The 12409-nt window shown below is 37.9% G+C and overlaps 1 protein-coding gene across 3 annotated transcripts in view; it reads right to left on the reverse strand.

Moving 5' to 3' along the window:
- NR2C1 (nuclear receptor subfamily 2 group C member 1) overlaps positions 1 to 12409 on the reverse strand; it is a 45955-nt gene that overhangs the window by 27070 nt on the left and 6476 nt on the right. For all 3 annotated transcript variants that reach the window (XM_059186545.1, XM_059186543.1, XM_059186544.1), the window contains exons 2-4: positions 7768 to 7841; positions 4782 to 5012; positions 1587 to 1668 (exon numbers count right to left, since the gene is read on the reverse strand). In XM_059186545.1, the coding sequence (XP_059042528.1) occupies positions 1587 to 1668; positions 4782 to 5012; positions 7768 to 7821 (367 nt within the window). In that variant the 5' untranslated portion in view covers positions 7822 to 7841. The remainder of the gene's footprint in view (positions 1 to 1586; positions 1669 to 4781; positions 5013 to 7767; positions 7842 to 12409) is intronic.

Below are 12409 nucleotides of genomic sequence, written 5' to 3' on the forward strand. Positions count from 1 at the left end.
AAACATTTTTTAGGAGTTACTAAGCAGAGAATGAAACAACCATATTCTTTGATAAATATATTAAATAGCATGAATTTTTAATTATGTAAAGTAACCTTAACAATGATATGGAAGATTTTGGAAAGAGGAAAAGCAAAACCACCCATAACACCATAAGTAAAAACTATTTTCACTTCTGAGATCACTTATAAATTATAATTCTCTTTTACATTATATAAGGATATTTTATTCTGAAAACTCTGCTTGAAAAAAAGATACATCAATTAGTATTTGAGCTACAGTATTCTCTTTTTTGGGGAGGGTGTGGGTGAGGAAGGATAGAGGGAAGAGGAGAGAAACTCATACAGAGCCTCTATGGGGCTCGATCTCACAACCCTGAGATAGATCATGACCTAAGCTAAAATCAAGGGTAAGACATTTAATCAACTAAGCCTCCCAGGTACCCCTATAGTAATCTCTTCTCACTGTGGATTCCACTTTTTAAGTTTCTGGAGAAATCTGTCACACTTTGATTAACCTACCACTTCACAGGCCATTTCTTTGATAAACATCTATTAAATTGAACATACTCTGGGAAAAGCTGTAGTGGAGATTGTTGCAATGAAGCTATGGAAAAGATTAAAGATTATATGTGAGTGAACATGGGTGCTTTCCTGTCCTAAAATAACAATGACCATAACTAAAATGACATAAACCTGAGTACTAGTAGTAGTATTTGGAGAAATGCTGCTCAGCTATGCACAGCATTAAAGAGTAATCAGAGCTTTTCCATCTCAATTCTATATACATGGACTAGCAACAGGGCTCAGCAGGTAAGTTAGCAACAATGTTATGTATTAATAAGGACACAACTCATTCTTAAGCAATTCCTTTGACAAAACTGAGTTTATTTTCAAGAAAAATTTCTACATACTCAGTTTACATTTAACAAGCAAAATTCGGGATGCCTGGGTGGCTCAGTTGGTTAGGCAGCTGCCATCGGCTCAGGTCATGATCCTAGAGTCTGGGATCAAGCCCTGCATCAGTGTCCCCACTCAGTGGAGAGCCTGCTTCTCCCTCTCCCTCTACCAGTCATTCTGTCTGCTTGTGTTCTCTATTTTCTCTGCCAAATAAATAAATAAATAAAAGCTTAAAAAAATTTTTAAAGCAGAAGTCTTTGGGGGACCTAGGTGGCATAGTTGGTTAAGTCCTTGACTCTTGGTTTTGGATCAGATCATGATCTCAGGGTCATGAAACTGAGCCTTGTGTGGGGCTCCAAGCTCAGTGTGGAGTCTGCTTAAGTTTTTCTCCCTCTTCTTCTCTGCCATCCTAATACATAAGCAAATCTTTTTTTTACTGTTTTTCACAATTCTTCAAAATATGCATTTATATGTCATTGGAAGAACAAATTAAATTGCATTCAAGTAAAATAAAACTTTAAATGAATAAAAAGCTTTGGGGAAAAATCAGCTAAATTTTATAGGCTTCAAATATGAATCATAAAAACAACATGCTCTTTTCTTTTTACTTTGAGAAGAAGAAACATGGTAGTGTGGTAGTTATTTTAACAACACAACACACATAGAAGGTTATTTTTAAAATGTTACCTGATGCTTTGTCTCCACATACTACGCAAAGATCAAAAACCTTATTTGGTCCTTGGTCCTGGGAAGAATTATCTGTTAAGAGCTAAAGAAAACCCCCCAAAACAAAAAACCAGAACAATAATTTGTTAATAATGCTTTTAAGTAAAATGTAAAAGAACAGTCTGTCTTATTTATTGTTTTCTTTCTTTTAAGTTATTCTGAGACTTTGAACTCTATTATGCATATATCAATTAAACTATTAATTTTCTTTATATATAAAGAAAAATTTCAATGTTATTAGAAACAAAGATAGGAAAAATGCCTTTTAAATTTGTTTCATTACAATCTCATTAAACACTATTAAACACTCAAATACATGAGCATTTAATGTATCTTACCTATTAAGCATTTATTATTCATTATTCATTCAACATATCAAATTACTGCAGCAATTATCAGCCCTATCATGACATGTCTTTAAACAGCTCAAAATTTTTCCACATGGAAAAATAATCTATAAAATCATAGAAAGGTAATTGAATTTTAAAAATAGAATAGTTAAAATTTTTTTGAGTTATTTACTTATAATTATGGAAAAGATTGATAAATATTACATCAATGAGTTATCTAAGATTTGGATCAGGTGTAATCATTGACAGCCTGGGCTATAGAGTCTGATATACAGTAGCAGCTTAGTGGAACTGGGTGGAGAGGCCTTGGACAAATTACAAACTCTCTTAAATTATATAAAGAGCTGATCACTTAGTTGCAGCTAATAGAAGCACTAGTTTTTTCTTTTATCTTCTAACCTTTTAATCATTTCCCCCCCCCAATCTTTTGAAATGTGAAGAGATTACTTCAATCCCCAAAATGTGATCGGGTATTCACCATAGAGCCTCCTGGCTTTCAAACAACCCACACACCAATCCTCCACTTGGGACTCTTTTTCATCTCTTAGGGGTATGAATGCTTTCAGGAGTAATTCTGATTTAAAAAACTTCAAAAAGTCCTTAAAATAGCTGTCCCTTGCTTTGTTGTAATGGCATAATTTCTTCTTATTTCATCATAAAAACTTAGTCTTTAAAGAAACTTTAAAAAAATAGCTGTCCTTTGAAAGTGTCTATGAAAGGTATCACTCTTTTCTTAATAGTGCATCTACTGTGAATGGTGCTAATCTTTTATCTGCTATTATTCCTAAGGGTAGAAGAAATATTAAGGGACTTGCCCACATCCTTTAGGTCACTAGATTAGAAACCCAATCTTCTTGGCCCCGGGGGAGTTTTATCCTATACCTGTTTCTGTTTTTTTGCCCTGAGGGGTGAGCCATAAAGTAGGCAAATTACCAATATTATCTTTTTTTCTTGAAACAGAGAAATTTTTTTTAGAAGAATAACTTTACAGTGGAGAAATGTGATACATACTACTTCACCCAGGTGGTGAAGATCAACGTCACCAGTTATAAAACATAGTAAGTACACTTGATGTGACATGATGAAAATGGCACTTAACCTCTGTGATCCTGCTCACCAAAACCAACAATCCCAGTTTAATCATGAGAAAAACAGTAGTCAAAATCCCAAAGCAGGGTCATCTACAATACACCTGACCAGTAAACCTCAAAATCGTCAAGGTCATCAAATACAAGGAAAGTCTGAGAAACTGTTACTGCTAACAGGAATCTAAGAAGACATGATGACTAAATGTAATATGGTATCCTGGAACCAAAAAGAATATTAGGTAAAAATCAGGAAAAGCTAAAAACATCTCGGATTTTAGGAAATAATATATAAAAATCAACTCACTAGTCATAATAAAGGTATCATATTAATATAAAATGTTAATAGGAGAAACTGTTGAGAGGTTATATGGCGACTGTACGAACAGTTCAATATTTCTGTAACTATAAAACTTTTAAAATCGAATCTGTTGATAAAAAGAACTTAAGGTATTCATTCATGATGTTATAAATTTTTTTAGTGACTTCTGCCTTGTTGATAAAGTAACTTCTTATAGGGACGCCTGGGTGGCTCAGTTGGTTAAGCAGCTGCCTTCGGCTCAGGTCATGATCCCAGCGTCCTGGGATCGAGTCCCACATCGGGCTCCTTGCTCAGCGGGGAGCCTGCTTCTCCCTCTGCCTCTGCCTGCCATTCTGTCTGCCTGTGTTCGCTCTCTCCCCCTCTCTCTCTCTGATAAATAAATAAAATCTTTTAAAAAAAAAAAAAAAAAAAAAGTAACTTCTTATAAATCCCAACCACTTTTTACCTTAGGTGTTTCTAAAACTAATATAAATGATGCAATTAGAAGAATAACAGAATCTACCAGAATATAAAAGGAAAATTTTGTGTTTTATGAATTAGTTCTTCAATCCTAAAAGGAATTTTCTTTGATCAGATTTTCATCACAAAACAGAGAATTCAATTTTAAGTGGGAACTCCACCAAAAAGTCTCCAAAGACAAACTTAAGGGTTTGTTGGATTTGTGTTCAATCACAGGAACCAGCAGTGAAAATATCTACATAATCATGGGCATGCAGCATGTACAAGCCTTACCTCTTCGAAAAATATTTAACTAGCAAAAATTAAAATGATGTGAAGTTAATCTAGACGACTGACTGACTTCTAGTGTTAAAGCAGATGGTGGGGATAAAATGGTCTGCTACATGAAGGAAGACACAGATGACAACCAAGGTGGCATCTGTTGAAGCACAGCCATAATACTGACTTCTTGATCTGGCAGCTTCTTGTTGCCTAGGCAGCGTGGTCTTGGAAAATGCTGCTACCATGAAGAGGCTTTTAATTTGGCAGTTTCCTAACCATGCAGAAGCAGCAGGTCTCTTAGAAGCTAGTTCTGCGGCACCTCTAAGTGGTTATTCTTGGAAACCTGAAGTGGAGCTGTATCTTCAGCCTTCCCAACAATTCTGTGAATTCTCTTTATCCTTTATGAAACCCCTTCCTGGACAAACTAACCTGAGTGGATCTTATTATCTGAAACTAACAACCCCCTCCTCGCTCAATATATGGATGTGAGGGTGCGTGAGAAAGAGTACCGTGGCATATAGGAAAGGGCAGTCACCACAGATAATCTGCACAGCACATAATTTTATGCAACTTTTCCTAAAGACCAGGTAGGATGTAAAGTCTTAACATCACTTATACTTATGACGCACTTTTTAATTCTTTCATGTGTAAAATGAAAAGACACTCTGAAGTTATTTACCTGGAGATGTTGTGCAGATAGATCAGGAGTTGTAAAAAATAACTGATTAACACCTGCTGCATCTGGAGTAGTGAGGAAAACTTTCCCTGGAGTAGAATCTTGCCTGGCCAGAATGACTTTGCTTGGGGTAGAGCCATCGTGATTTGTCAGAATGAACTGCTTGCCTTGTGTGTTATGATCAAGTGCCGTCACGATCTGGATTTTCTGGCCAGTTTGCTGCTCGGTAACAATCTAACACAATCATGTCAAATTAGTAATCAGTTCAACTTATCTTTTTTTTTTTTTTTTTTCCCCTCTAAGGGCTCAATTTTCTTCTACCTTCAGACAAAGCTAGGAAAGCATACCATTACATATATAGTCAATACAATACACATACATACATACCTTTTAAACTAGCAATTCTACTCCCACAAAATCCCATCCTATAGAAAAACAAATGTGCAAATAAAGGTACAATAATAAAAACATTTGGACCTCACTATTTTGATTCTTTCCTTCCCCTTCCCTTCCACCTTCCATTTAGAAAAATGTTTACTGGGTGCATTCCATTTGCCAAGCATTGTTTGTTCTGGGTCCTCGAATATAGCAATAAACAAAACAAAACCTTCGTTCTCACAAAGCTTTTATTTTAGTGAGGAAAGGCAGATGAAAAACAAATAAGCAAATAATATTCTCAGATGGAATTAAGTGCTACAAAGAAAAAATAAAGCAGGGTAGAGCTGGTGAGTCACTGATGGAACAAAAGCCATGAGGAGATGGCTTCTGCACAGACCTGAGTGACGCAGCAGACCAAAGCTTAGGGCTAGCTAGAGGAAGTTCATCCTCTACCTGGATACAGGTGGAGGCCATGGGGCAGGAAGAGTGTGTCTCACATATGTGAAGCAAGAGGCACTTCAAGAGAGCTATATGGCAGAAGGGGTTATGGTAAAAGATGGGATCCGAGCACCAGCAGGAGCCACATGGTATAGGGCTGTGTAAGGACTACAAAATCTGGATTTCCTCCTGTGTGAAATGAAGATCCACTGGAAGATCACAGAGCAGAGCGGCAAGATCTTTTTCAAAAAGGGTAATTCTAGATTTAGTTTCGTAGTATAGCCTGTGATGTTCAAGAGAAGCATTAAGGGATACCAGAAAGAATGCTACTGCCCACACATTGGCAGCATCTGGGAATTACATATGGGCAGAGATGCCAGCAGGGTACAGGGTAGTGGCCATGCTAGAAGAGAAAAATGATGGGATTTGGGACAGTTTATGAAGGGATATGTGACAAGATACGCTGATGGACTAGATGCAGAACATAAGGAGAAAAAAGGCAAGGATGACTACCAAATTTTGCTCTGAGCAACTGGGAGGACAGGACTGCTATCTACTGAGTTGGAGGAGCCTGGGGATGAGCAAATTCATGAATTAGAGAACTGGCCCAACACTGAGGGCTTTTGTTATTGTTGAGCAAATATTTTACAGAGTAAACTCATTACGCTAATTTAATTCTTTGGTTCAAATTCAAAATTGCAAAGTTGATTTGTTTCCAACTTTTTCCCATTTCCCCCAAATTTCCCTAAAATTATTTTCAAGATTCTTTTCTATGCAAAATTTACAACGAAGTTCTGAATTACTAATCAGTTTTTGTCTAGAGTAGAACTGTAACGATTATAACTGCTGCCAATTTGAATTTTGTTGACCCCTGTTGCCAGCATGTCCTCCTTTTCTGGGTGTACTTCTCACTGCTGTCAATCTTATTTTACATAGGTTATCTCCACCACTATCTTCCCTAACAATCTTCCATTTTACCTTTAAGATGTGAATTTGAATCAGTTCATAACAAATTTTACCATGTAACTCTTAAGCTGTTGTAGGCTTCACTTCACTGTGGATTATTTCTATCACTAATATTACCGTGAAGTAAACACAATTCTAATGGCTAACAAACTTATTTCTTAGAGAAGAGCTTTAGGTGCATGCACCGTGTGGTAGTTCTTTGACAGCAAAAACTTGACAAGTGGTAGCTTTTTAAAGACTAGCTGCAATGTGAAATCAGAAACTATACTAAAATCCACTGATCTATCCTGCCATTTGAATGAATCCTTCACTTGTCAGTGATTCTGTAATATCACATTGGCCCACCGAATGATGTACACCTTTTATATATTGACATGTTTCATCATACCATATCATTACATGGCAGGTAGCCCCTGGAAAAATAAAGGGAAAATAACATTTCATTATTATTATGAAAATGGTTTTGACCTTGCTGACTCTCTGAAGAGAGTCACTAGATGACACTTTGAAAACCTTTGGATTATGGTACCTCTTAGAAGGAATAGAGCATAATTCTTCCAGGTTTTTTCATTAGCTGTTTTTCTTCTGCACTCCCTTAACACTTCATACAGTCATCTATTATAGCCCTTCCCACTATATCCTAACTGTGGGATGATTCAACTATTCCCCACTAGATTTAAAGCTACCTTAAAGTTGAGAGTATCTTTTATTTCGGTACCTTCAGAACCTAGCATATACATTTGACTTATTTACTTAAAAAAAAATTTTTTTTTAAAAAGATTTTATTTATTTACTTGCAGAGATCACGAGTAGGCAAAGAGGCAGGCGGGGGGTGGGGGGGAGCAGGCTCCCTGCAGAGCAGAGAGCCTGATGCCGGGCTCGATCCCAAGACCCTGGAACCATGACCTGAGCCAAAGGCAGAGGCTTTAACCCACTGAGCCACCCAAGTGCCCCTATTTACTTACTTTAAAAAATATTTTATTTATTTGAGAGAGAGAGACAGCACATGCGAGAGCACAAGTAGTAGAGAGGGAGAAGCAGGTTGCCCATCGAGCAGGGAGCCTGGCGTGGGGCTCGATTCTAGGATCCTGGGATCATAGCCTGGGCCAACGGTAGACACTTAACTGACTGAGCCACCAGGGCACCCGTATACATTTGATTTAAATAGGTTTGATGGATCTGCAAATGAACTGTAAATCAAACATACCTCTCCCATCTGTTGTTCAATAATTTGATGTGCAATTTCTTCTATGGTTGCCATGTTCTAATTGCCAAAAAGTCCTGCCAGAATAAAAAGATGCCTTTTCACAATTATACTCATGAAACATATTTACTGAAGAATTTACAAATGAAAACACATGATAGCTAAGATTTATTTCAAAATAATCCAGTTGGGGTAGGTGGGGGAAGGATGGAATAAACAAAACAAGATTGGCCATGCACTGACAATTACTGAAAACTGGTGAAGTTTATATAGGGATTCATGAAATTATTCTCTCTGCTTTTAAGTATTTTGAAAAGATCTATTTAAAAAAATGATTCAAGACCCAACAATTTTACTTTTCAAAGACTAGACTGAAAAGCAATGGCTTCATCCTCTCTGGAACCAACAGAGGAAAGAAACAGAGTTGCTCCCTGGGCCTGTGTCCTCTGGGCTGCCACCCCCATGAACTGCAGGGAAGGCAGTAAGATTTCTGAGAATTCTGTAACAGCAGAAATGTTGCCAGCTTGGACTGAAGGGGACATAGATCGGATGAAATGGAGAAAAACCGCTGGACTTGTGTGATTTTTCTACATGGGCCAGTAGAGCTATTCGGTTTCAAACATTTGTTATCCTTCCAGGAAGGGGAGAAAGATTCAAAGATAGGTCACAGGCCCAACTAAGCCATCCAGGTGACCCTTTATTATTATTATTATTATTTTTTTTTTTAATATTTTATTTATTTATTTGACAGACAGAGATCACAAGTAGGCAGAGAGGCAGGCAGAGAGAGAGGAGGAAACAGGCTTCCTGCTGAGCAGAGAGCCCGACGCGGGGCTCGATCCCAGAACCCTGGGATCATGACCTGAGCCGAAAGCAGAGGCTTTAACCCACTGAGCCACCCAGGCGCCCCTATTATTATTATTTTAAGATAGATTTATTACTTGAGAGAGAGCGTGCCCATGTGTGGGGGTAGGGGCGGGGGGGGAGAATCTTCAAGCAGGTTCCCTGATGAGCACCAAGCACAAAGCATCATGCAGGGGTTGATCCCATGACTCATGAGATCATGACCTGAGCTGAAACCAGAGTCCAACTAAGTGAACCACCCAGGTGCCTCTAATGTGTATTATTTTCATCAACATTCTGTTCATGAAGCTATCTGTGTATCTCTAAGATAAGAGAAGCTTTTCTACTGTTCTCTTTTCTTTCTGGATCCTCACCCAAATTGCTTTTGGCATCTCTATTTCAACCAACAATCTCTTTAAGGCAATCTAGGCTTTTTGTAGCATGCATCTCAAAACTCTGCCAGCCTCTATTCGTCTCCCAGTTCCAAATTTTTAGCCATTTGTTACAGCAGCACCCTACTTCCCAGTACCAAAAATCTGTATTGGTTTGCTGGGGCTGACATAACAAAGGCTAACAAGGCTACTTCTGGCTAGAGAATTCAAACAATAAAAATTAATTTTCTCACAAGGGCGCTGGGGTGGCTCAGCTGGTTGAGCGACCGACTCTTCGTTTCTGCTCAGGCGTGATCTCAGAGTCGTGAGAGAGCATGACGCTCAGCTCAGAGTCTCCTGGAGATTCATTCCCTCTGCCCCATCTCCCTGCCCGCCCCCACCCCCACCTGAGCTCTCAAGCATTCTCTGAAATAAATAAATCTTTAAAAAATCTAAATTTTCTCACAATTCTGGAGACTAGAACTCTGAGAAAAGCTGTCAGAAGGGTTGGTTTCTGAGACCTATCTCCTTTGCTTGTAGACGGCTGCCTTTTCTTTGTCTCTTCATATCTTCCCTGTTTGCGCCTGTGTTGTAATCCCTTTTAATAGGGATAATAGTCATATTGGATTGGGGCCTAACCTAATGACCTAATTTTAACTCAATTACCTCTTTAAATCACAGTCAAATACAGTCACACTCTGAGGTACCGGGGGCCAGGACTTCAATATGAATTTTGGGAGAGTGGGGGAATATTCAGCCCATAACACTTAGGCACAAACCTACTAAGAAACACGCATGCTACCTATAGAGCTTTAAAATGCTACCTATATAGAGAGAAGAAAACTACCTGACAGAACACTAAAGAAAATAATTATAGTGACTACCTCTAGGGAGAACTGGAAGTTTGGGAACAGGGCCAGAATACAGACTTACTTTTCACTGAGTAAGCATCTGTTTCTTTAAAATTAAAATTAATTTTTTATGTGTGGCAATACCTACAAGTATTACCACACTTAAAAAATAAATTGTAAGTAGAAAACAAAAACCCAGTTTAAAGCAACCTTTTCCAGAAATCCTAAAATCAATGGTGTTATTAACACATTAGAACCAAACAACCTACCTCATAATGAAAAATTAAGTAGATAAACCATTTATATATATTATTAATGTTTGATTATTTAAAAAGTGCATGAATAGAAAGGACTGAAGTTAAATTTCAGTACTATTAAATGAGCAAACAATTACACTAAGTCAAATATAATTTTGGGGGCGCCTGGGTGGCTCAGTGGGTTAAGCCGCTGCTTTCGGCTTGGGTCATGATCTCAGGATCCTGGGATCGAGTCCCATATCGGACTCTCTGCTCAGCACGGAGCCTGCTTCCTCCTCTCTCTCTCTGCCTGCCTCTCTGCCTACTTGTGATCTCTCTCTCTGTCAAATAAATAAATAAAATCTTTAAAAATATATATATATAATTTTGGAAGAAGAGACCAAAGAATATGAGGGTATTACGTGTGATGCACATATGTGCATGGTATATATGCACATCCAGGTTCATGCTAATTGTGTACTTTGTCATCAGCAATACTACAGTTAATACAATGCTACAGGATTTGAAAGTTAATATTCTTGGAACAGTATTCCTGAGTACCGAATTTAGGGATATTAGATTTTTTTGTTTTTTGGATTCTGAAGAAAAGAGCAGGAAATGACAATGAATTCATAACTTTTGGAGTTACAAACTCTAAGCTGAGATAATCTATCCACCCTCTTCAGAAAAATATACACATGCATGTATTTGGTAGATTCCATTTTGTGGTACAATACATCAATTTTCTACTTCTTTCTATTTATTTTCAGGGGGAGAGGGGCACAGGGAGAGGTAGTGAATATCTTAAATAGGCTCCATGCCCAGCACAGAGCCCAATGTAGAGCTCAATCTCCCAATTCTGAGATTATGACCTAAGCTGAAAACAAGAGTCAGATGCTTAACTGACTAAGCCACCCAGGCACTCCTTTCTACTTCTTTGTATATAAACCTTCTGCATTACTGCAGTAGTCTAGAGCTCTTATCTCACATTGTTTTATAGATCCATGTAATTAAAACTGGTTAGCAAAAGAATGCTTAGGGCAAGTTTTTGAGATACTTACCTCAATGAGCATATACTTCATTTGCATTGAGTGAAACAGAAATGAGAGGACATTAGGGAGTAGATTTGAGCAGAAAGGCAGACTAAGAACAATTTTTGCCCTTTGGACCCCTCTCCAACCACACATAGATAGGTATGGTGCGAACGTTGCAGTATCAAACTACTTACTTTCTCCTACTTGTAAAGCCTGTTATGTGTCTGTAAAGCCTGTTAGGTTATCTGTCAGCTTATTAACTTAAGATTCAAGTCTAGAAAGGCACAGACACAATGATATAAAGTCAAATCTATAATCTCAATTTTATTATTACTTATTTTTCTCATTAAACTATCGAGGAATACAATATTTATTTATATGTAAATAGATCCGTAAAATAATTCAAATACATCATTAAAATTTTTTTCCATATGCAAAAAGGAGGCTAACTATCTAATCACAAATTATGGGGTACCTGGGTGGCTCAGTGGTTAAGCATCTGATTCCTGATTTTGGCTCAGGTCACGATCTCATAATTGTGAGATGGAGCCTGGTGTTGGCACCACACTGGGCATGGAGCCTGCTTAAGATTCTCTCTCTCCCGCTGCCTGCCACCACCCCCCAACTCCTCCTGTGCTCTCTCTCACTCTAAAACAATAAATAAATTACAAATCGATCTAAATGTATTACATTTTACTAAAATTTAGAAATTCCCAGAGGATGGTATTATTCACTCTGATAAATGAAAGTTTTAGCAAGGGGGAAATGCTAAAAATTAGTAAGAATGAAATAGGTTATTTGGCATAAAATTAGGCATTTATGATAATGGATTTAGTCACTTTGCTTTAGTCACTAAAAGCTCAACTATGCCTAGTTTAAGCAGAAAGGCAGGGGGTGGGGAAAGCAGGATACATGCTAGGATCCAAGCAGAGCTGACCTTGGCAGAAACTGGAACTTGGGGTTGTGATGCTGTGAGGAATCTCCTTATCTCTATTTTCTTTCGTTCTCTCTTTCTACTTTCCTTCCTTCCTCCCTCCCTTCTTTCCTTTTCCTCCCTCCTTCCCTCCCTCCCCTCCTTCCTTCTTTCCTATTATCTCTATTCTTATTCTCCCTATGTGGCTTATTTTCTACTTTCTAGTAAAGCACCAGGAAAGGAAAAGTAGTCTTCTCTAATCACAATTTTTAAATGTTGGTTAAGATTCTGATTGACTCAGCTTAGGTTATGTGCTTATCTTTGGAATTAATCACTAGGCAGGCCAGGAAGAGGAAAAGGAAGGTTAAAACGATAGTAGGATTGGCAACTTCCATTT

This window comes from Mustela lutreola, chromosome 8 (genome assembly GCF_030435805.1).
Source record: "Mustela lutreola isolate mMusLut2 chromosome 8, mMusLut2.pri, whole genome shotgun sequence".
In the NCBI taxonomy this organism is placed as follows: Eukaryota; Metazoa; Chordata; class Mammalia; order Carnivora; family Mustelidae; genus Mustela; species Mustela lutreola.